Source organism: Pongo pygmaeus, chromosome X (assembly GCF_028885625.2).
Source record: "Pongo pygmaeus isolate AG05252 chromosome X, NHGRI_mPonPyg2-v2.0_pri, whole genome shotgun sequence".
NCBI lineage: Eukaryota > Metazoa > Chordata > Mammalia > Primates > Hominidae > Pongo > Pongo pygmaeus.
In genome coordinates, this window is record NC_072396.2 from 37024697 (window position 1) to 37050855 (window position 26159).

The 26159-nt window shown below is 34.0% G+C and overlaps 1 protein-coding gene across 1 annotated transcript in view; it reads left to right on the forward strand.

The window, feature by feature from the left end:
• Nucleotides 1–26159, forward strand: part of CFAP47 (cilia and flagella associated protein 47) — a 458984-nt gene that overhangs the window by 358749 nt on the left and 74076 nt on the right. Inside the window, exons 51-55 of the mRNA XM_054473062.2 lie at nt 1485–1582; nt 14821–14996; nt 17005–17112; nt 19794–19905; nt 22711–22815. Coding sequence (XP_054329037.1) covers nt 1485–1582; nt 14821–14996; nt 17005–17112; nt 19794–19905; nt 22711–22815 — 599 coding nt within the window. The remainder of the gene's footprint in view (nt 1–1484; nt 1583–14820; nt 14997–17004; nt 17113–19793; nt 19906–22710; nt 22816–26159) is intronic.

The following is a 26159-nucleotide window of genomic DNA, read 5'->3' on the forward strand; positions in this document are numbered from 1 at the left end:
GCAAATGTGAGCAGAGGCTTCCTTAATAATCTCTCATCAGTATAAATTTGGTAACCTTATTTTCTGCACATTTCTGCTTTTAAGGGAATGAACTGATGTCTGAAAAATAAACAAGTACAGGAGTCAGTTCAAAATGTGGAAATAAATTTGCCCTCAAGAACTCCTCATAGTTATTTGGAATAAGAATTCAACTGGGTCTTATTAATTGTAACTATTTTTTTCTCTTTCTCCCTCTTACTAGCTGTTTACTTTAAATATCTGGATTGTTCTCAGGTCCACCAATCTTATAAGTATTTTAGATACCTAAAGTGTTGAAACAGGATGCAAAATAGTACAATACAGTATGATACAGAACAGTGCAGTGCAGTAAAATACAATGTCATGCAATACAATCCAATACAAAGCTACGAATGCCATACAGTGCAATACAATACAACACAACACGATGCTACTCACCGTCATACAGTGCCATACAATACAGTACAATGCAATGCAAAACATATACTTATGAAAAACCTTTTCAGTAGAGAGAAACACTGAGAATTCCACTAGTTTGTGCTTCTTATTTCATAGATGAGGAAACTGAGGCCCAAAGAGGTTAGCAATTTACCTAAATAAGTTAATCTAGCATAACAGTTCTTGAAATCTTTTAAACATGACAATACTGATGTGAATATGTATACAATTTACTGAAATTGGAGGACAATATTAAACCATGACCTAGTTCAACACAAGAAAACAAAAGAATATCAAAATGGGAAGCTGAACAGAGAGGAAAAACAAAACGAAACAAAACTGAATTTGACAGACGTAAAAAACCTTTTTATAAAGGGCCTGGTTGATGAGGATTCCAGTTTTAGCGTGAGGGAGTATGGTTTTGGTTATCATCAGGGGCAGAATTGCCTGCTTTTTAAAAATATTAGGGAAGCAAGATATAAAAATAATTGTCTCACGACTTAGTCTATGTCCCTTTCAGAATTTCCTTGGGCTAAATTCTTAGGATCCTTTTTCACATTTTCAGGAAACATGCAATCTCATTTTCCTGACTTTCTCCTTATACTAGATTCTTATGGTCCTGGAAATGTAGCATTGTAAATTATAATGACTTATTTAGATATATCTATGTACAAATACATGAATAGTTTGTCAATGAGAAAAAAGATTGGTTATTTCTTTTTGAAACATTAATCCTTAACTTAAAAGTAAAACATTCCAAAATTCATTTTATGGAAGAACTTAATGAGTTACTGGCATAGGTATAGGGCCAGGAACTTGTACAGGACATTCTCTTGGCCATGCAGGGATGGAGCTTCTCTTATTCCTCACTAACTGTGATAAAAACAGCTTCTCACCCTTTCTTCAGCTGTCTTGACAAAAAGTCCATTAAAAAAAAAGGTTGAAAATGATGTCTGTTCATGATTCTCAAATGTGTATGTTAAGTAGGGTATTCTGAAGTCTATATTAAAAAGTGTTTTGTTTTTCAGATGGTAATTTTAACAATTTAAGATTCTGGTATAATCTTGAGATCCATAGCACTCCTGGACCACCCATAGAGATTATGGAAATGACATGTATTGCTCTGGTAAGTGCCCATTACATGTTCATAGACTCTTGTCATTTTGTGAGCACTCAGAGCTTTTGTTGTATAGTAAATTATTTACTATCCCTAAAAACGTCTGTATCAGATGATTGTATTAAGATAAATTAGTCAATTACAGCAATTTTATTTTTAAATCTAGTACTGTGGACTTTAAATGCTTTTGGAAAACATCTTTTAGTTATATGTTATCTTATAGTGACTGCATTGATTAGCATTCTGTTTCAAGAGTTACTAGAGCAAACTTAACCTTAGCCTACATGTTTGTTCACACATAGATGATAAAAACAGGATTGTGCTACTAGACTTTTTCAGCATTGCTTTTTCCTGGTTTCTACAGCAGACCTTTCACTTGGAAACATATTTGGAGCAACTGGCATACATTTGGGGTTTCCATTAATACTCGGAATAGATTTGTCTGATGTGAATTACTAAAATGTTACTAAATTTGTGTCCAAAATTATTTAATAAAGTTAAATATTAAGAGTCTTATTTTAAATGAAACATGAGGACAATATTGCTATTAACAATGTTTTAATTAAATTTAGTTTCCTTATTGTTAGTACTCAAATATTTAAATTGATAATAATAAATATTATTTTTATTTTTAAATATGTGGATAGATTTCTTTATAGAATTGATTACTTAGAATCTTGAACTTTGGTTCCAATAAATAGAGAGTAAAAAAAAAAAAGATTTAAAATACTATAAGTTTACAAATTGATTATTTGCCCACCTGATTTCTGGGTAAATCTCCATTTAGGCATAGAAGATGAATGATTAAGATTTTGAAATGTGCTCAAGTATAGATTGCAAAAGCATTATCTTCTAAGTGGAAAAGTATTTAATATGACGGTAGGATCATTTCACTCAATGAAAATGTCTTATTTCTGTGAATTGGTTACCACTGCAGTGTAAAATCTTCCTTAAAGGTTATTTTAAAATATACATTAAAATGTATCCCTTTATCAAGACGTAGAGAAAAACATTTAAATAGGCTTTGAAAAAATTGAGTGCATGATGTAGCACCTCAGAAAAGGAGAAATTGGCTTTCTTATTAACTATATGCTTAAAATAGGAATAGAGATGACAAAATATGCAAAACAAACAGAAATAAATACAATTTTAAAATAAATTATAGATGGTCAATTGTTGCATCTTCTCATTAAATGGAGTATAAAGTGCCTTTTTTTTCTGCAAGAGCTATTAGTCCTTCAAGAAAATACTGATAGAAATTGAGATTTCTGTAGTTCTCAACCTTAAAAGGTGAAGACTGTCACACAGGCTGAGAAATACACACCATCAGGGTACTTTATGTGCATATGTAAGAAGATTGAGCAAAGAGCAAAAACAAACAAACAAAAAAACAAAACCAAAACCAAAAAACCAGTACTTATCTCTTTGAATGAGAAATTTCAAATATGTTTTCATTTATGAAATTAAATTTGCATATACCCTTTCAGGAATATATTATTTTAATAAATAATGTACTTTTGAATAATGGCCCTTGTTCATTTTTCATCAAGGACTTGCCCCTCCCCATGTATATTATAATGTAATCCTAATTCAGTTAGTACTGATTTCCTATAAGTTTTCAATTTAAACCTCTTTTTGTTTTGGCACCACAGTGGGATATGTGTAACTCGTCTTATGCACATATATATTTCTAATTGCTATCATTATTGCTTTTATTATTTGTTATGAACTGTTAGCATAGTTATTTCATAAATATACTTAAATAATATTCTTTCATCGTCTACTTAGATTAAAACGCAATTATCAAGTCCCCTTTTCATTGAGTAGTTTCACGTTATAATGCAGGAGTGAAACTTCTTAACACATGACAGCTGCTAGATAGTTCCCTTTGTTACTATAGGCAGGTTTGCTGTATTAATTAAATGTTCACATTTAACTGAGATTTGTTGAGAAGGGACATCTTTTTCAACTAAGTTTACCAACTTAGTCTATTGTGGCTAGTGATGTTGCCAAATTATTAAGTTTTCTCATGTTTCTAGTCGTAATTGTCGAAGGTAAAAATCTATTCCCTCTTTAACTTTCAGACATGAAGATTTATTTACTAGAGATAGTATGATCTCTTTTAAATAATGCCATCAAATGAAACCTTTGTCCATTCTTTGAAGAAGACGCTTTCCAACTACTTTCTGAAGTATACTAAAATTGTGGTCCTCACTTGTATATTATTTCCTAATATTATTGACTGCATATTCTGTTCAGATGAGTCATTTGAGAAATACTTTATTTAAACTTTATACCTCCAGATGTGGCAATGGTGCACTCAAGATACTAATCCATCTCTTATTTTTTTATCTGCATCTCAGTTTTTATTACATTCAACTCAATTTCCACATTTTTTCTACAGATGAATGATCAGAATCTCTCTAAAATAGGGTTTATGTAAGAAATACTTACAATCTTGAAACACATATATTTGGTTACTTCTTGCTGCAGGTTCCAAAACCAGATTACATTCTCCATAAATAATACTTGCTTGTTAGTAGTCCATTCTCTGTTGGTATAAAGTATTTAGGATTTCCTTTGGAAATTTTAACATGTAATAGCTGCTGTTCCATTTTGTTTGATCTCAAAAATCTCTTGTATGTCATATAGTTCGGCTATGGGAGAATGATGACAATAATCCACTGTCTTTCCACTGACACTCAATAACTCTAATATATAGCACTGAGCTATAAATATTTTGTGGAAACAAAACTTAAGTGTGTGAGCAACTCTTTATATAATTTACATTTTAAACAGCCATAGCCTTCATAATACTTACTTCATTGTCAGTGAAAATTGCATGATCATTTATTTCTTTCTGAGCTTTTAATTCTATAAACAACCTTCAATTAAATTCACTATATTGTTAATAAAGAGATCCAGAAATCTCTCCACAAACTAGCAAAAGAGAAGCACAGTTAAAAACACTGTTAATCCTCTTGGTGTCAAACATAAAAGCATCCATACAAAACAACACAAGTGAGACCAGGTGCAGTGGCTTATGCCTGTAATCCCAGCACTTTGGGAGGCCAAGGTGGTAGGTTTGCTTGAGCTCTGGAGTTTGAGACCAGCCTGGGCAACATAGTGAGACCTTGTCTCTAGTAAAAAAAATAAAAAATAAAAATTTAAAAAACACATGTGAGTTGCAAACCATTTTTAAAAAGTTTTTAGTTTTAGCCTCCATAAATTCAAAAATATATTTTGAGTTACTGTTTTCAATGTATTTTCTTCTTTCATCCTTTTTATTTATTTATTTTTTATGGAGTTTTGCTCTTGTTGCCCAGGCTCTAGTACAATGGCATGATCTTGGCTCACCACAACCTCTGCCTCCCGAGTTCAAGTGATTCTCTTGCCTCGGCCTCCTGAGTAGCTGGGATTACAGGCATGTGCCATCATGGCCAGCTAATTTTGTATTTTTAGTAGAGATGGGGTTTCTCCATGTTGGTCAGGCTGGTCTTGAACTCCCGGCTTCAGATGATCCACCCCCTCCCCCCGACCTCAGCCTCCCAAAGTGCTGGGATTACAGGCGTGAGCCACCACGCCCAGCCTCTTTCATACTTTCTATACTTTATTTTTCTAGATGAAGGATCATATATCATAAGTATTGTCCATGACATTGAATTTTTTCTTCCTCATGAAATGTTGAGGAAGCAAAATTAGCATTCTGCTTTTAATTTATCCTGACAAGTTGTAAAAAATTCTTAAATACTATTTTTTAATCCAGAAAAAATATCTCATGGTCTAATTTGAGTTAAATACAAAAAATGAAGATGTAGCTATGGAGGCTATTTTGATTAATGTTGAAAACACTCATATAAAAATATTCTATGAAAGTTAGAATTATGATAAAATCTCATCTCTAATCTGCCCATACTCTATTTTTTAAAAAATTTAAAGCACTTGTTGGCTCCCAAAAGATATAATGTTCTTCCTAAAATTATAGAGCTAAAATACTTGGATTTAATATCTACATTAATTGCCAGAATATTTTCTGATTCATTTACTTATTTCTAAATTCTGAATTGATTTTGTACATAATGTCTGTGGCTTTAAAGATCAGCAATAATTAGCCACTTTCACTTCAACTGACAGTGGACTCAAGGCCATGCCTAGAGTTAAACTGTCAACTGTCTGCACTTCACAGAAGTGCCTAATTAAAGGGAAAAGGTTGTGTATGGGGGAGGGTCTGCTGTCCAAATAAGGTGCTCTGCCAAAAGGAAGGATGCCTTTATTCTCTCTTTCTCTTTCAGTCTCCCCCAATCCTCCCATTGTCCCTCCACACCCTCTCTTCCTCCCTCCCTCTTCCTCTTCCCTTCCCTCCATCTCCCCCCCACACCGCCTCGCCCCGCACCTTACTTCTTTTTATTTTTTCATCAGTCATCTATGCTGGCCAAGCTCTGTGCTCTGAAGGCTGATTCCTTTTCTAGTTTTCACACATACAACTTTTCCAGTAACGACTCTGTATAGAATTTCAACAAAGCTTTTCAGGAAATTTTTACTCCAAGTTAAAGCAAGAATGCTGACCTGTATTTACAGAGTATCTAGGTAGTCATAATGAATTCTATTGACACTCTTTGTTCATAATTACCGACAATGCTGTTCTGGTTAGAAACGATGTTAACCAGTGTGATTTGCAGAAATGACATGGAAATAGAGATTTAGCTATTTACTCTTAAAAACAGAGAGTGGGATAAAGAGCTGATTTTAGAAGCTGAACTTAGGTTTGTCTTTACTTTCTGGTAAACTCAGTCAGCTTCAGTTCCCTCTCAGGTCAGATTCAACTCCTTCTCAGTGTTCCCGTGCTCTGTTCTCCTGGGTGTTATGGAGAGGTTAAAAGGAAACTTAGAGGGCATCCTGACTCCAAGTTCAGAGATGGAAGGAATTTGGTCCTTACCATCTTGTCCTGACATCAGCAATATAAAAGTCTTACTGGCTAGTCATTGAATATCAAGGGGCTCTCCCCATCAAATTTCATGTAGCCCCAAAGGGGCACAGCAGAACATCCTTAAGGCTTTCTAAATTCCAGTGGAAAGTCACTAAAATAGCTGAGATAGGACAGGAATTTAGGAGGAAGTTTAAGTCTTGAGTAAAGTGTGTGTTTTCTGTCTGTCGCCACTACCAGCTGAGGAAAACTCAATTTATTCTTTATTGGTTATTAACACTGGCTAGGCAGGTTTTCTCCAAAAACTATGGTTTGTATCAGAACAATAGAATCAAAACAAAACAAAATAAAATATCTAAAACAAGAGTATGTTGGAAAAAATAGATAAACTTTCTTTTCCTTGCATTCAGGGTATAGCAACCCCACCCAGTGTGCAGTGAGCTTAGAAAGCTTTAGCATTGGAAATTAGGTGAGGGTAATGGAGTGAGGTGACCTGGGTTAATATAGCAAACTATCAGCCTATTGTACCCGATGAGGAAAACCTAGCATTAGCTCTGATGGAAACAATCTAATTTGTGATTTTGTGGGCAAGTTCAAATTTTACATAATGAGTAAAGAAGTCATTCTAAAACTCATATCGTACCTTGGAAATTTTGAGATGAAAAATTATAATTGTTTTGAGATATCTCTGTATTTCTGAGTGAAATAGTGTTTAGGGGATAGAAAGGAATGAGTCAGGTAAGAAAATCATAACTGTCCATTCCTTCTTGTGTAGGTCTTTAAGTCAGGAGTATATTAATTAGTTGAAATCAACATCACAGCTATCTGAAAGACCATTATTTCAATTAAAGTTCACAAAACATTCCAAAGTAAAACAATTTTTGGCTACTCTGTCATTATGAACTATTCATGCCTCTGCCTTCTTCCATAAATGCAGATGAAGAATAATTTACTGAACATGACATTGGATTCATTTATGCAAGTTCAAACACCTGACATGCAAAAAAAAAAAAAAAAGGCAAATACCCACTCACTGTGTCAAGAATTACCCCCTGGGGTACCCCATACCCCATGATTATTAAATCATGTGTAATGTGTCTAAGCACTGTTTGCTTAACTCGTGACAAACACTCTTCAAAATAGCTGGCCTACATGGTCATTCAGAGTTAGCATTTTAATAATTCACACACATGCATATACATATATATGTATACTTACATATATATACGTAGAGAATAAATACATAGAGATACGTACACACATATACAGCGGGGGAGGTGGAATACTATCTTAAACAGTTAAGCAGGAGGTTACTTCCTAGGGATCGGTCCTTGCAATTAGAAATATTTCTATTTTTAATAGTTTTATTTTCTCTCTCAAGATTATGGGGTGTGTCTGAATACAAATTAATAAACTTTAGGCTCTCCCAGTGTTTTCTGGCTTTTTCACAACTCCCAGGTGCCTATTAATGCATCCTCAACATACATGTCCCCCAGTCTGGCATTAGCAAACCGCCTTGATTGCATCTCAGCATTCTATACATTTCAAGTCATATGGTGGAGGATTGGGGATTGGGGTGGGTATAAGGCATGACATCATTAGATACAGTGTTGTACAGATGGAAATAGCAAAGGAATGACAATGGTGTTTCTAAATATAGCTGTCTACATGGTTTATTTGAGTTCTGACTTTTCAATTTAGGAAAATTATTGACCCAGATTATAATGATCACTTCCTCTCAATTACATGATACTTTCAAAATACCCATTAGTTCAGTTTGTTTACTGACTTGATAATGTTTTCAAATTGAATAAAATTAAAATTGAAGATTTCCTCAATAATATGCCTTACTTAATATTATTGTATGTTTTCTCCTCAGAAATAATCCTTTTATAATGAACTTGTGATTATCTTCTGAGAGATGGTATGGTGAAAATACTTCATGCTAGTGCATATTGAATTGTCATTGACTCAATTAAGTGGTTATGTGGAAGTAAATAATCTTTATTTATTCTGACCAAGCAGGAAATGATGAAGTGTTTATTGCACTCAGTGAATTACATTTTTCCTCTTAGAGTAGATATGAACCAGCAACCAAGTGACAAAGTGATAAGGCAATAAAGTCTTTCTCCCATCTGAAACTGCTGTCCTCACCCAGTAACTTTCAAGTAAGGAGGCAGGCTGAATTAACTGGAGACTTTTAAACTCCTTTTGAGTTAGATTTTTACAAAAGTTGCTTTATTATTTAGTTAAGAGTTGTGATTATCCAAAATATCAGACATATCAATAATTATACATATAATATGTAATATGTAATATATAATATGTAATACATAATATATAATGTATAATATGTATATACATGCACACAAACACTAAATTATCTCATAAATTGCACATTTTATTTTCTAATGAGTATTTACTGGGTATCTCTGATATTCCTGACACTGTTCTAGATGCTAAGGAACAGTGATGAACAATACAAGCAAGGCCCCTATTTGCATGGAGCTACCATTCTAGTGGAGTTAGAAAACGAATAAAATAACTGAAATGGGATGTTTCCTGGGAAGTTCTCCTTTTATCCTGATTTTCAAATGAAGTCACAAACCTGGGAACTGTAGATAATTATATTTCCATGTTATGAAAGTGGTTGCTGTCCTGTTTATTTAAGACTCTCTAAATATAGTATTCAGAGTATATCTAGCTGATACAGCAAATAAACCCTAAATTTGCGATGGCTAAACACAGTAAAAGTTTTTAACAATTGTAACGTTCTAGTGAATGTGTCCCTGGTTGCTGGGCGGCATACTCCGTGTTGCGATTCAGGGAGCAAGGCTCGTTCCTTCTTGTGATTCCTTCCTTTTTAGGGACTCAGAGGTTCCTACATATAGCTGGAGAAAAAGAAAGCAGAGAGAAGAGAATTTCCAATAGTTTTAATGGCCTTGGCACACAGGTGACACATCACTTTCACTCACATACAATTGGAGAAAACTAGTGACACAGCTATGCCCAGGTGAAGGAGGGTCTGGGAAATGGAATCTCTAGTTGGACAGCCATTGCTAAGTGACATCTTCATGCCATGAAAGGGGAACACAGGATTTTAATGGAGAGATGATGTTGCTGGCACATCAAGGGAGCAGGGGAATCTTTAGCTCATCACCCATTTACAGTTCATATCTGTGATGGCCAGAACAAAAAGACAGTGGGAGTGTATTCTTTAAGGAGGGGAAGCTGATAGTTTAATGCCCCTGGCTCTTGGTGAGTTCCTACCAACAGAATGGATCACAGAGGGAGGGAAGGTGGTTAGAGTGAGAGCAAGATGCACTTTCGTCGGCACAAGTCAAGATGTAGTGGGCCAAAGTGAATTTGACATAATGAAATAAGGCTAGGCTTGAGCTTATTTGAAAGGACCCAGCCCAGGCAACATTCTTCTAGGGTGAGAGGACTCCAGGAGAGTCTACATGAGGGTAATTCAAGATAGAAGAAGGCAAAAGGAACTTATATAGTCACCTGGATAAGATCAGGTAGCACCAATTAAGTAAGTGGGTATTGTTCTTCTACCTGTCATCTCATTTCATCCTGCAACCTGAAAGAGCCAGCCACATCAGCACCATGATCATAGGAGAGGAAGCTGGAGCAGAGGGTTGAAAAGAGCAGGCCATGTTTACCTCCTTCCTCACAGGCAGTGTGCAAAATTCCCAGACAGGCCTGAGGGTGAGGATGAGGTGCCAGAAAGGATCAGGAGAAGACTTCAATTGCATGTGAGAAGAAAGTGTTGATTGATTTGAGATTTCTATAAATACCTCAAAACTAGACTCTTCTGGCACTGGGAGCCATCTTGCGATAATAATAGGGATGGAGGAAGGCAGCTCCTTCAGGGGTTTGGATAGCAGTAGTGGGAGGAGACTTTTCAGATTGCACTCCACTAAGGTTATTCTATCCGGTGTACCTGTTATAATGACAATAGATGACTGAGGTAAATTTAGACAGTGATAATTCTATGAACAAAAATATTCCAAGGTAACATTGAGGGTGGCTTGAAGACTGTGGCAATGCACCCAACTAGAGAGACTAACAGTGCAGAAGCCCTCAGAACAAAATGATCTCAGTGGGAAGGGACACAACAGGAAGCAGCGTAGGCAGTTCAGAAGCAGGGAAGAGGTAGAGAGGCCAGAGCTGGACAGGCAAGATTGATGGGGTAGGGGTGGGGCTGTTACTTGCGATTAGAGTTTTTGAGGTGTTTGCAGAGCCAGATCTCCTGGGGCCGCAAAAGGCAAGAAGAAAGATTTTAGTCTATGTGCATTTAGCCAATAGAGGGTGTAAATGAAATGAATGACCTGATTTAATTTATGTTTTTAAACTTCTCCATAAGTTCCTTCCATTGTAAGAAAATAAACATAAATTATATATATGGGTCGGGCATGGTGACTCACGCCTGTAATCCCAGCACTTTGGGAGGCCGAGGCAGGCAGATCAGGAGGTCAGGAGGTTGAGACCATCCTGGCTAACACGGTGAAATCCCGTCTCCTCTAAAAATACAAAAAAAAATTAGCTAGGCATGGTGGCGGGCACCTGTAGTCCCAGCTACTCAGGTGGCTGAGGCAGAATGGCCTGAACCCCGGGGGGCGGAGCTTGCAGTGAGCCAAGATTGCGCCACTGCACTCCAGCCTGAGCAACAGAGTGAGACTCCATCTAAAAAATAAAGTAAAAATAAAAATAAAAAATAAATAAATATGTATGTGTATAAATATATACATATAAATATATCTATAGATATATAGATATCTAATATTTGTTTTAAAAGTGTGTAGGTATTCAAACTTCCTCTGAAAAGCTTTATAATTTGCAAAATTCAATACAACTGTTTTTATATATTTTAAAAGAGTATTCCACTTCTACATGAGTGGTTAAATGTTTTAATTATTTTCAATTTCAGCATCTTGTGAATGTCTTTTCTGTTTTAAAATTTTTACTTGTATTTCACGGGATTAAATATGCATTGTTTAGTCCTCTTACAAAGGAGTCTGAGAAATGGAAGCAATTTCTTTAAACAGCCATTACGTTTGCTACAATATTCCTAAGTACAAGCCAGAAAAAATATTGGATACCTTATAAAAGAATGCTTTCTATCATTAAACCTAAAAGAGCCCATGTGAAGATGAAAGAAGGCTTTAGAAGTCATCATGTAATGTTCAGCCATTACTGTTTTACTTGAGTTTCAAAAAAAAAAATCAGTCAAAACTGATTTATGTTTAATTCTGAAGACAAATTAACTTTAAAAGCCTACTCATGAAAGTGGAGGAATATGCCATTTGCAAAACAGACACCAACCAAGTATTTCAAACGTTTTTATAGAGTATTCACAGAATTCAGTGGAGTGTGTACTTCTCATTTAGTAAGAGTTCTTTATAAAATAAAATGCAATGGGAGGCGGCAGGATAACTTAGCCAAAACAATTAATCTTGTTTTAAATATAATCTTAATGTTTTATTTTGTATGTTATTTTCTCAAAATGGTTATGCATTTCTGTAATCATATAGATAACCTAAGAAAGTTGTTTCAAGAATAAACATGAATTTTGATCATCTTATAAAATGATGGATAACAAAAGTTTCTTCTCTTTAACTTAGTGAACGTATCAAATACTTTAAAAATGTAATTTTACAACCTTAAGAAATATTGATATTTAGAAAAGCAATCTTCCCTAAAATTTTGAAGATATTTTGGCAGGTGGATATTTAAAATACAAATTATTCATTATGTTAAAGGTGTCATTTAAGATTTTTTTTCTGTTTAAACCTAGAAGAAAATAATATCCAAGCAATAATGAAATTTAGAAATCATTTTTGTAATATTATATTTATATTTGAGATACGTTCTACCATCCTAGAAATATAGTACAGTTAATTAGAAACTTAAACCTTTTGACTATAGTGAAACATTTATTTCTATTGAGTCTTGCTATTTTCAAAACTCCAAATAATTAGATTCCAGAGATTTTCAAGAGTTTGCAGTACTGGTAGCGCTAAACATTCAATGATTGCTCTCTGGAAGGCTGCTCTGTGAAGGATTTTGAGGATGTGTCCAGACCTACTGAATAAGAGTGAAATGATCAGTTAGTAGTATTTGCCATGGATATTGCAAGGATGCCAAGGAGGAGCTGTGATTTAAGTACTCCATAGACACCATCTGTATTTCCCACTCTTAAGACCTGGCCAACTGTAGAATATTATGACACTTTTGTACCACGAGAGCATGGTGTTGTTAGATAGGTTGTAGTTTACGGAGAAAATAGTAGGTTTAATGTGATTTTGTTTCATTTTGTTTTCAAGACTTATATATGTAATAAGACTTCAAGTAGTTCTATATTCCAATATTTATTCCTCTTTAGACCAGAATCTAAATCTAAATCTAATGTGAGTGGCTCAACATGTGAGTGGGAAATAGAATCGAATAAAAGGTAGTAGAAAGTATCAGAAAATATTACATGTGGTAAATGCAGGGATTGTTTTGTAAAACTTTTGTGATATGTGTATGTATAACCATATTGTGATATAAAACAAATTATTGTGGGTTGTGGTTAAAACATTTTGAAACTCAGTGGTCTAGATTCTAGCACTTTTACTTCTATGACAGGCTATAGCATTCTGTTGAACGGACACTGAGCTTCTCTGAATAATGTCTGAGTAGTAGACCAGGACAAATGTCTAGGCCAAATGTGTCATTTCCATCTTCTGTCTTATGCCCTGAGTAAAATCTCTAGGCTCATATTGGGTTGATAGTATTTGTTACCTTGGCATACCCTTTTTTCTAGCTGTTGTTATTTTTGACCATTGGAAATTATTTAGAGGCCAAGTCCTCTATCAACTTTATAAAATATGCCAGGTTACCCAGGAAATTAGTCACTCCTCAGTATTTTATATTTTACACTTTTATTTTTCCTTCTTTATAATTATGAGCGTTGAATATTTTGCTGTAGAAGTTTAAATGCCCATTTATTTTAAGAATTCATAATTCTAATGTCTCCTGAAACCACTGTAGAAGACTATTTTTCATTTCATTTATAATCAACACTGATTTCTAATAAGTGATATCTGCTCTAATGTAATTGTTAATTTGTATATATTCTTGGTTTCCATCTTTCTTCACCAGATGGTGTTCACCACACTAAATGTTGTTTCCATTCCTCTAAAATGTAGCATCCCTCCAACTCATTTATTTATTAGAGGTGATCAGGCAAATATTCTGAGCTAGGTCCTCTGAAACAGCCATAGACAAAGCTGTAATATCTACCTTGAAGATATGTTCGCAGGAGCTTAGTAAGAATTTTTTGTCACCCCTGTAACATGATTTGATAAATTTCATAACAGCTCCATGTTCTAAAGTACGTTTATTAGCAAGCTTTGATTTATAATTGAAATGCTCAACCTTCTCCATTTCTTTAGGTTAAAACATTTAGGCAACTGGAATTTGTTAAAATTGAGATGCGTCCTGTCTACTAATTATCTTTACTACATTTGCTTCAATTATAGCTTTTGGCGTAGTGGCGATCATGGCTGAAATGGGATGCTTTATAAGTCATTAGCCAGGATGGGTCAGTATGAGGATCGGGAAATATCTTAGAACTTAAAGAGTCCCTTCCAGGACTAAGACAATGTACCCTGGGGGAAGGACAGGACAAACAAGAACAGAAGGAAGAAATCGAAACAGAAAGATGTATCATCAACATAATTTGACTTTTTAGTTTAGATTGTCCCTACTACTTGATGCTAAGGTACGTTGCTACTTTAAGTGTTTCCTTTGGATCAGCAGCAGCAGCAGCAGCATCATGTGGAAACTTTTTAGAAATATAAATTTCAGACCCCATCCCAGAGCTACTGAATCTCTGGGATGGAGAAAGGCTGTGGGGGAGAGGTGGATAAAAATCTGTCTTTTAGCAGAGTCTGCTGGTGATTCTTATGTGCGATAAAGTTTGAGTACCATTCCTAGAGTAAACACTGAAAAATGGACCTCATAGAAATAATGATACCAGTGAAAAATATATTTTAAATGTAATTTTACAAATAGTTTTCATCCATTTAGTTACATGGATCTCTGTGTGGTATTTGCTGTTGAAAAAAAATAAGGTTACAATTTATCAAGGCTAATGAAAGAAAACATAAGAGATTCAAAGCTAGTGAGATATATTCAATAGTGTATCAAGGAAAAAAAATAAAACAAATGGCCTTATGTTATGTAATAATTTCCTTTACATTTCCTTTCATAGTATAATGACTCCATGCTGACACTAAAAGCTGATTACATATTTGTTGTGTAATTCTAGGACAGCACTTGCATTGAAATACCTCTCTCTAATCCAAAAGATAGAGTTCTTCACTTAGATGTGCAGTTAACGAGTGCTGCCCTTAATGGGGATAATGAAATTATCCTGAGTCCACTACAGTGCACCAAATATATTGTATGGTATTCTCCAGCAACTACAGGCTATAGCGATGAAAGGTATGGTTTGAGTGTGGCATTATATTTCATTGTTGATCCTTAGAAATTAACCTTTAAAATTTGTTTTTTCTTACACTATAATCATTAAAATTACACTTGCTCATAGTTTTAACTTTGTTTAATACTAGTCCCTGAAAAAATGTACTGACTTAGTTAGAGTTAGCTTTTGCTTGCTTCAGTGCAAAAATAGTATTTATCAGAATATCAAATTAAATAATTTCTACATTTCTCCTTTTACCCCCTTTCACTTCACTTTTTACTAAGTAAATCTTTATGGATGCAAAAACTGAACAAATGAAAACAATTGCATGAGGACTAGGGATTAAACTTTCAATTTTCTTGTGAAAATTGATTTATATATTTTACTTCTTAATTAAATACAAATAATTCACTTGGAGGACATAGAGGAATTAAAGTAATTAATTACAGTCACAATGTCCTACAATAAATATCTTGAACTTATTTCTGCTAACTGAAATTTTGCATCCGTTGACCAGTCTCTCCCCAAAGTTTGTGTCCCCTCCACCTCCCAGCGCCTGGTAACAATAATCATTATACTTTCTGCTTCTGAGTTCAATCTTTAAAAATTCTACATATAAGTGAAATTTGTCTTTCTGTGCCTGGCTTATTTTATTTAATGTAACATCCTTCAGAATAACTCTTATTGGTGCTTCAAGTACAGCATCCTACAATAGAAACCAGTAATTGTTATTTTAATGAGTCAGTAAATAAATGAATACATCTGTGAAATTTTAAAGGACAAAAATTATTATTCTGTGAAGCATGAAAATAAGAATATAACATGAAAGATACTATTCTGAAAAAATTATTATTCTGTGAAGCATGAAAATCAGAATATAACATAAGAGATACTATTTTGAAAAAATTATTATTAGAAATATGGGCTGGTCTTTTTGCCCCAATATGACTGCACAGGCTTTGTGAACATATACTGAATCTTGAATTTTCTTTATCAGCATACATTAAAAAAATTTTTGGCTAATACTTACTGTCTGCCTACTCTGTTATCATCATTGGGGTGTGTATTTTACATACATAAACATAAAATTCTCATAGTAACTGTAAGAGGTAAGATTGATTCCTCCTATTTTATAAATGAGAAAATTGAAGCTCAAAAAGTTAAGTGACTTTTTCAAGACTGCACAAGTAAAAGATGACAGAGCTGAGATACCATCCCAGTTATACTTTTTTTTTTTTTTTTTTTTTTTTTTTTTTTTTTTTTTGAGACAGAGTCTCACTCTGTCGCCCAGGCTGGAGTGCAACGGTGTGATCTCGGCTCACTGCAACCTCTGCCTCCCAGATTCAAGTGATTCTCCTGCCTCAGCCTCCCAAATAGCCGGGATTACAGGCGACCGCCACTACATCCAGCTAACTTTTTGTGTTTTAATGGAGACGGGGGTTCCACCATATTGGCCAGGCTGGTCTCGAACTCCTGACCTCGTGGTTCGCCTGCCTCGGCCTCCCAAAGTGCTGGGATTACAGGTGTGAGCCACCGCGCCCGGCCCCCAGTTATACTTTTTTAGACTGTCACAAGCTCTGCTTCCCTGGGAGTTGAGGATGTGCTGATCATAAAGGAAGTTCTCTAGAGCTATATGTCACTTGATAGCATTCACATGAAAATGCACATGCATTCAACTAAAACTAAATTTGACTTAGTCACAGTTAAAAAGCAGGGCTTTCACTGTTCCACCTTCTGCAAGACATTTAAAATACTCATGTTTAAACATTTTTATTGATCCAACAAGCATTTATTAAACAGATATTAATGACAACAACACTGCTTTTCTTGAATAATGAAGTGATTTTCTCAACCAAAAATGAAGAATTAAAAATACATCTACAAAAAGAGTAGTATGTGTTACAGAGTAGTTGTCAAATGTTGTATTTAAAACCAACTATTTATACTAGTTTGGGGTATACTTCTTCTGCCCAATTTATTACACAAACTAAAACTGCTGACAAAATGTTGTGTATTTCTCTCCACCAGCATTATTTTTCAGCCTGAAATGGCTGAAGAGTTCTGGTATTTACTGAAATTAACTATTGAATTACCAAAACCAACCACAATGCCAGAAATACAGTGCGACCTTGGCAAGTAAGTTCTACTTAATAGATAAAGTTATTGCTTGCAAGAAAAATAATCTATTACAATGTTGTTATAATGCATTCAGTTTCTACAATAAAGAATAAATATATCTTTAGTCATTGAATTTTTTTCCCTAGGGAAGGTTTGATATGTAAACTACCCTGTGGAAAACTTGTCAAATAAAAAGAAATCAGGACTTAGCAAGGAAAGAGTGTTATTCAAAAGGATTATTACAAGGGATAAAAAGGGACCATTGCAATAGGGAAAGACTCCCATCTTAGAAGTCTACAAGGGTTTACAAAATCAAACAGAAAAAAGTTCGTCTTTTATAAAGGAAGGTCAAGCAGATATAGACAGAATCTTTGGAGGGAAAGCTGAACAAGCAAGGGAAAATGGCCAGTGATGTCTAATAGGAAAAGGGTTTTACTGTGGTCAGCTAATTCTCAGGAGAAGCTGAGAAAGGGTCATGTTACTTTGTGTGTCTGCATGCTTGTTTAGGCTTAGGGACAAGCAGAGTTCAGGGGCTGGTGGGAAGGGGAGAAAACTGGCAAACTTTCGTCAAGGCAAAGCAGAGGTAAGCAATGAACAACTGTGAACATTTGGTCAGTGGGTTAATGCCGTGATCCCTTGAGATATGACCATTCCTATTTAGGTAGTTGAGTTCCTACTATTTATCAAGTTTGGTGCTGGTAAATAGGGGTAAACAAGGCATAATCCCTACTTTTAAAGAGTATACACCCTAGTGAGCAAATTAGTGCCTTTTAACTAATTTCTCTCCCTTATCACATCAAGAGTGTTGCATTCTTCCAGTACCAGCTCTTTAGCCAAAACAATGACATTTGAAATTTTTTTTCTTACAGTAGCATAGATATCTAGTATGAAAATATTTTATTCCTATTTTTCTAAGGTATTGTGCATGAGAAAACTTGGGAAATTGGTAATATATGAAGCAGATGCTTACCAAAAAATGATGGGAAATCTGTCATGATTTTTAGTGTATTTTATTCATTATAATTAATGAAGTTTTGGTTATTTTCATTGAATTTCTTCATATGTCCCTGGTGAAAGAACAAATTCATGATTTACAGAGACTTGTTAAATTTGTAGTCTAGAATCATAAAACTGACATATAATGTTCTTTTTAAGATGAATCATTTTATACATATACTTTATACAAAAACAAGAAAATGGTGCTTTATTTGAATTATATAATTTGAATTTATGAACTGAATTCTGCTAAGCACATATTACCTAATTTTCCTCTGTCACAGGGCCATGACATTGTGAAAAACAATGTATGTATGGTGATGATTCCATTCTTTTTATTACAGATTTGATACCTAAATATTTTAATCTTAATTACTCTATACTGTAAGCAAGAAACAGTAAAGAGATATGAAAAACTGTACATAGATAAAATTGTGTTATTATGTTATACTTTAACATTACAGAAAGAATGAAGACAACAAGCTGGATGCTGTACATTAAAAACCATTAGAATTGATAGTTGAGAATTATGAACACTCATTTATTATTTGTTTAGAGCATAAATAGTCACATATTTTGGGCATTTACTCATCATCAATTTGGATCTTGTTAATGTTATCAATGAAAACTTTGTGCATTTATTACTTTGTTATTACGACTAGACTGTGTTAACTTTTTTGGCTGGATTTAGCATTATAAAACAATAAGTAAACATTATTCCTAAAACTGGAATATATTATAATATCTAATATGGGATAACATTAGTTCTCAAAAATAGAGAACCAAGGATTAAAATGTCATTAGTTCATACATAATTATTTTGATTTTGAAACTAAAAGAAGTCATTATATTAGCTTCCTAGGGTTGCCATTCATTACAGGCACCATAAACTGGGTGGCTTAAGATCACAAAAATGTATTGTCTCACAGTTCTGAGGCTAGAAGTTTAAAATCAAGGGTTTACCATGACCATGCTCCTTCTGAAACCTGTAACGGATAATTCCTTGCCTCTTTTAGCTTCTACTTCTTCTTCTTTTTTTTTTTTTTATGTTTTAGAGACAGGGTCTTGCTCTGTCTGTCACTGAGACTGGAGTGCAGGGGCGCAATCATGGCTCACTGCAGCCTCAAACTCCTGGGCTAGAGCGATCCTCCTGCCTCAGCCTCCCAAGTATGTAGGACTACAGGCAAGCCACCATGCCTGGCTATTTTTTAAATTTTTTGTAGAGACACGTTTTTGCTGTATTGCTCAGGCTTGTCTTGAACTCCTGGCCTCAAGTGACCCTCCAGACTCAGCTTCCCAAAGCACTGGGATTACAGGCATGAGCCACTGTGCCTGGTCTCTTTTAGCTTCTTGTGCTTGCCAGCAATGTTTGGCTTTCTGTGACTTGAGATACATCACTCTAATCTCTACTTCCACTGTTATATGGCCATCTTCTGTGTATCTTCACATGATTCTATTTACAAAGACACCAGTCATACTGGATTAAGGGCCTGTCTTACTCCAGTAAGATGTTATCTTAACTAGTTATGTATGCAGTGACTCTATTTCCAGATAATATCACATTCTGAAGTACTAAGAATTAAGACTTCAATATATCTTATGGGGTGACATATTTAAAACCTAGGGGTCATCAAGTTTATGGAATTAACACTAAATAAGTTTATGAATACCAGCAACTTTACTAGCTTTTTTTTTTCTCCCAGGCATGTCACTCAGATCATTCCTTTAGTTAATCGTACGCATGAAACCTTAAAATTGCAAGCAACAAACAGTAATCCTGAAAATTTTGTCCTGGATATTAACAGAAAATCACAAGTAAGTAAATTCAGAGAGCCATGAAATTTACTGCTGCTAGATCATTTTCCAATTCTGATTTTGGGACACTGGTGGAGTATTATCACTTGAATTATTACTAAGGATTTAAATTTCTAAAATTTAAGAATTGAATTTTATAGGCCCGGCGTGGTGGCTCATGCCTATAATCCCAGCACTTTGGGAGGCTGAGGCAGGCACATCACTTGAGGCCAGGAGTTTGAGACCAGCCTGGCCAACATGGCGAAACCCCATCTTTACTAAAAATACAAAAATTAGCCAGACGTGGTGTCACGTGCCTGAAATCCCAGCTACTTGGGAGGCTGAGGAATGAGAATCGCTTGAACCCAGGTTGCAGAGGTTGCAGTGAGCTGAGATCGTGCCACTGCCCTCCAGCCTGGGCGATAGAGCGAGACTCTGTCTCCAAAAGTAATTTTTAAAAAAAGGATTTTCTTTTATATACTTCTCCCCTTGAATGTTAATTTATCAACAAAACAATATCATGTTAATATAAATGTTTAAAATTATATATACTAGAGTCATGCTCATGATTACTTCATTCTAGTAAATTGGTTGCATTTTCTTTCTCACCATTTTAGTAATCGGTTTTTGTAATAGTTTCCAGTATTATGATTATTAACTCTATTGTCATTATATGTTACCAGGGCTCCAAGGGACCAGTTGTTTTCTAGCCTTTCCTGAGTTCTTGCCCATCCCCCATTCCTCACCCCTGACACAGACACACACTTTGAGACAATGCTGACAACTCTAGCCCTCTCTGCTTCTTTCTCTGCCCAACTTTCTCATTCTTAGATCCTGGCAGAGGCTAGGTCCAGTCAATGATACTAAATCACTCTTCTCCTTCCTGCAAGTTACAAAATAAGATCCTAAGGTTTAGCATAACTATCTCTGTTTCTAAAGCATAGGACACCATTTATTTGCAGTGAGTGTCATACTTTCAGGTAACCATCAAAATGATAATTACAATAGACTGTTTTTATCAAGGGACTTCAGAGTAAATCATGATGCCATGCTAGTAGATATAGTATTTAAATAAAGGCTTTTACTATTTGTTGTTTAATGATTGTTTAACAAATCTACACTTTGATTTCTTTATTTATATCTTAACATCTGTCTCTTGTCAGTTACTGGTTGCCAGCTTATGTAATGATATAAAAGTAGTTCTTAGCTATCATAATATGTCAAATTAGAAATCACTAATTACTATATTGCTAAAATTGGTGTATATGCTTTAATCTTAGAAAGAGTATATTAAAATGTACACACATTATTATATCATTCAATACCACATTTTTCCATAAATTATATAAAGTCTGATATTCAGGATATAATTTGCATATTACTGAAATTCCTCATTAGAAAGTGGTGTTTTTGTATCCTTTATATCTCTACTTTTAGAGAACAGTCTAATCTGTGGTCCAAGGGAAAATAAATGTAATATATTGCACATCCAAACTTACTTACATAATCAAGAATATAAACTCTGTTTTAACATTTCCAACCATGGCTTTCTAGTCCATTAATTCTTCTATTCATTTATCAAACATTATTGAGCACTGAATATGCAATTAACTCTAATATTAGAAAACAACTCAAAAAGCTATTTATGAGAAAAATACTATCACATTTTAGAAAACAAATAGGAGCACACATTAAATGTAATGATAATAAATGAAAAATATATAGAGAGAAATATCTATCTATTTATATCCATGGAGAGAATAAACTATTTTTCCAAATTTTCTAAGTTGAAAGACTATATAAAATGCAATTTTACTTATTATTTTTGCTAAGTCTGACAGTGAAATTAATTAATAATCCTAAAGTGTATATTAACTGATAATCCTGAAACATTCAAGATATCAGAGAGCAAGCCAGCCTGAGATAAAAATATTAGATGTAGATAAACTATAATTGTATAATAAACAGGTGACTCTGTTCTAAATATAAAATTTAGTTTGCATTTGCATTTCATAAATAATTATCACAGTTTATTGGGCATCAACTGCTGTATTCAAGAAGGATTGAAAGATACTGCTTAATTGTAATTTTGCCTTTTCAAAGTTTTTCTGGCAAAATATATTAGTGTCAAATAATAGACTTCCTTTTCATACATGTGCCACTCATGCTATCATTTTGTAAGTGTTTATCTTCAAATTAAATTATTTCCAGTGTAGCATTTTGATTACATAATATACTCAAGCCCTTATTATATTGTGATGGAGTCACTGGCTTCTTTCACAGTCTCTAAAGAAGTAACTTAAACTAATACTGTACAGACTCAAGTTATCCTAGCAGGTCACACCTTGAATGTGTAGGAGGAAGAGTAAAATTCCCTTGCACATTAAAGAAGCGTGTCTTACACCTTTGCTTAGAAACAGTTCATTTCTTTTGAAATGAACAAAAGTAACAAATTAAGTTACTGGTGGTTTGACATGTACCTTGGGATGGGCAATATGCTATGGGATCTTACATAAAGTGTATATGTCTTTTATTGAAGGTTCGAACTGAACTTTAAAAATTAACTCTGACTTCCTTGTACAGAATGAGTCCTCCAAGTGGTGATTATCTTGGATAAGAACATGATGTGATCACCCCTAAACACGGTTTAACACGGGCCCTTTGAACAATATTCAAGGAGCAGGCATACTGAGAACAGATAATGTGTGCAAGACAACACATTAATCACACAAACATCGACCCTGCATATACCTAGTACACAAAGATACCAACTCAAGCCAATTGGGTATTAATTTTTTTCCCCCTTTGCTTTTTCCATTTACACAGCTGATCATATCTCCTCACTCCACCACAGAATTACCTGTTCTCTTTTATCCTTCTGCACTTGGAAGAGCTGATCATCAAGCTTGCATCAACTTCTACTGTACTCAGGTATGATAGAGTATTCTTGGACCAAGCTAAGTTAGTTAAATTTTAAATCAATATATAAATAAATATAATTCATCATTCACTCAATTATCATATTTTGCAAGTAAAACAAGTTAATTATAAGTTAATTAAATGATTTTTGTAAAATACAATATGCATTATGTACATGCAGACATCTGAAGAAGGTATTTTTAAATACATAGATCGGTGGAATGAAGAGAAATATATACCCAGATTTAAAACACAGATATTTTAATGTACATGTCAAATCACTGGCATTTATGTTAATTTTCTGACTTGAGTTTTACTACTCAACTTTCCATAAACTTAAATATAAAATACAGAGTGCAATTTGTAAATATTTGTTATTTTTTCCACTGCATTTCATCTGAACAGTGTTCCTAAATATTAATTTTTAAAAACAATAGTTTATCACTTTTGACAATCTCTAAATATGTCCCATATCATTCTAAGAATTATCCCAATTCATTCTCACCATAGTCCTATAATGGAAGTACTGTTATCAATCCTATTTTATGCATCAGGAATCTGAGACACAGAGATATTAAAATCAGGCAGCTAGTAAAAGGTTGAGGTGTGACCTGAATCCAGGATAATCTGGTTTCAACTCATCTTCATGTCTACTTTTCACAGCTACTTAGTTAGCCAAGTGATTGTTAACTCTCTTACTACCAATTAAAATTTTATGTAAAATTTTACCATTTATATTATTTTTACTTCTTCAAATGTTCACGGGGAGGAATGCAAATGGAGGAATGTACTTTATGTCTTAGAAGACATCAAGGAGCTTACAAAACCCTGACATCTGAGGGGCAGTGGAATCAAATATAATACAGGGGTCTCCTTGTCAGTACAGGGCCTATGGGTAACTGAAGTATCTTCATTTCCAAAAAATTTGTAATTTATTTTTAGAAAATTTGTTTTGAGGCTGTTAACCTGTCTAAATATTGTAATGACTAACTAACACATTACCAGAGACAAATTCTATAGAAATATGCTTCTTTTTCAAAAGTATTAAAGGAGACAAACAGTAATCCTTCTCACACAGAAGGAAATATATAATGGAGATTATTTTATTTCAGACAAGTAATTTTAACAAGGCTGTTCTTTTAAGCGATTGCTACATAGCAGGATTAGAACCCCTTCATCATAATTACTGGGGAAAATTTTTTTGCTTGTATTTCTGGTGGAAAGCATATCTATTCAAGGACAGTCTTAGAACTCATCAGGGAGATAAGCAGTTCTGTATCTTAATAGCTTTAAAAAATCCTAGCCTAGAAGTTGAATGTTAAATTCTTTATCAAACACAAAAAGGCTCAAACAAGAAAATATTATCAATTCAAACCTTCTATGAGTCAGTTGAACACTGATGGTTAATTTCAGTCACTCTGAGTATCTCCTTCCAACTTGTAGCAAATCTATAAGGATTCAGCCATGATTAGACTTCAATCAATAATTCATGCTTTCAGCTATCAGGTCTAGACCTCCTCAACCTTTTCAATATATTGCTGTAACCTTTGTGATTTTTCTTGCTGTATTTATCATTGAATCATTTAGGTCTTCCTCTTTTATTTAATTCATCCAGTTGACATCTTTTGCAAGAAAAACTAGTTCATCATAAAGTATTAATTGAATGAACTTTTGAAAATGTGGTATGCATTATGTATGAACAGGCATCTAAAGAAAATATTTTTTAAAATAAACTTTAGAGTTTATTTTTCTAAGTCTGAGTTTGGAATAACATTTACCATTAGGGAAATAGCCATATAGATTTCCATCCCTCTCTTGATTTAACTGATTAAATCTACCTAAACTGACACACACAGCTGATTAGCTGATTAATCTAAAGCCAACTAATGGCTGTTCTTATAGGGTAAACTTTATTTCTGATGGTACCTCTTTGCTGGATTGAGGGAAATGGCTATGGTTCATTATCTGCTTCATTTGTTTCTGGTTTCAATTCATGTGAAAAACTCTGCAATGTAAAAAATCTAACCATTCAGTTATGATTAGGGTTTGGGTTAAGTTCAAATTGTTTGTGCAGATTTTGAATCCTGTGATTAATTTGGTCAGGACATCACAACTGCAAATATCATGAACTTATATTTTATGCAACCAGAGTCTCTAAATTAAATTACATTACTACATAACAGAATAAGAGGAGCAGTAGTAAGCAGCAAATGTAAATTATAACTTCTCTTTGGTTTCAAAGATTATGTTCTGAGATTTTCTTTCTTAGTTTTCAGATGCTTCCTTTTTGTTTTCAAATAGGTGCCATGTTTATTTCATTCATATTTGATTGTATGATTTGTTTCATCTAAAGGTCAGAATAGCAAAAATTAAGGAAGAAGTTATAAAATCAGTGGTTTTACAATCCAGCGTGAGTCTGTGATCTTTGTAGCCTGTGCCTATGGAAAGTTCTGATTATTCTTAACAAGTTTTAATTCTCTGAGAGCTCAGTGTGCAAACTAGATTTGCTATCCTTTATATCCACTTGTTTTCTCTTTCAGAAATATCAAAATTGTATCTTTAAAAGTTTTAATGTCTCTCCTTTAGAAGAAGATTGAGAAAAATATGGGCTGAATATATTAATTGTTGAGTGCATATGTTTGCTGGGTTACTTTTTAATTTGCCATTCTGAACCCAAGTGAATAATTTAATCAATGCTAGGAAAAGTGTTGGATGTCAGTGTTCAATAATCGTGGGATGTGTTTTAACATAGAAACTCCAGTACTCTAGGCCACTTGAGAAAACATGAAACCATGACCTTCTTTTTGTCACTTGGCTTATTTACAGTGGTTTAAAGTAACACGAGTTCTGCCATTTAAGATTTCTTTTATAAAATATCCAAAGAGTAAATAATTTACTTAAAACACTTTTTAATTTAATTGAACTCTGATGCTTGATTTTAGACAGTCAATTTTGTAAATCAAGTTAGGACGTTATTATTGAAAATACAGTTAATTTATATTATGCTAGTCAAATCTGTGACTAATAGTAATATAGTCATTTGAAGATAATATCCAGATGAAATTTGCCTTTAATTCTCTCTACTAAGGAGGCAGGATTTTTATGAGTTTTCTTTCACTACTCCTTATTTGAAGTAATCTTCAAGCAAGTTTCCCTCTTTTTATCGGAATTTAAGCTTGGAAACATCTATATAGTTTGAGAGATTATAAAGTAGGACATTGTTTGTGATCCCTTTATTCATCTACAACATTAGCAAAGTGTTTGTTGCAGAAGTTTAAGAGACCCTAGAACTGAGTCACAGTGTACTGTACTCTGAAGGGACTTTTATCCTAAAATACAAAGAGATTTTCAAACAG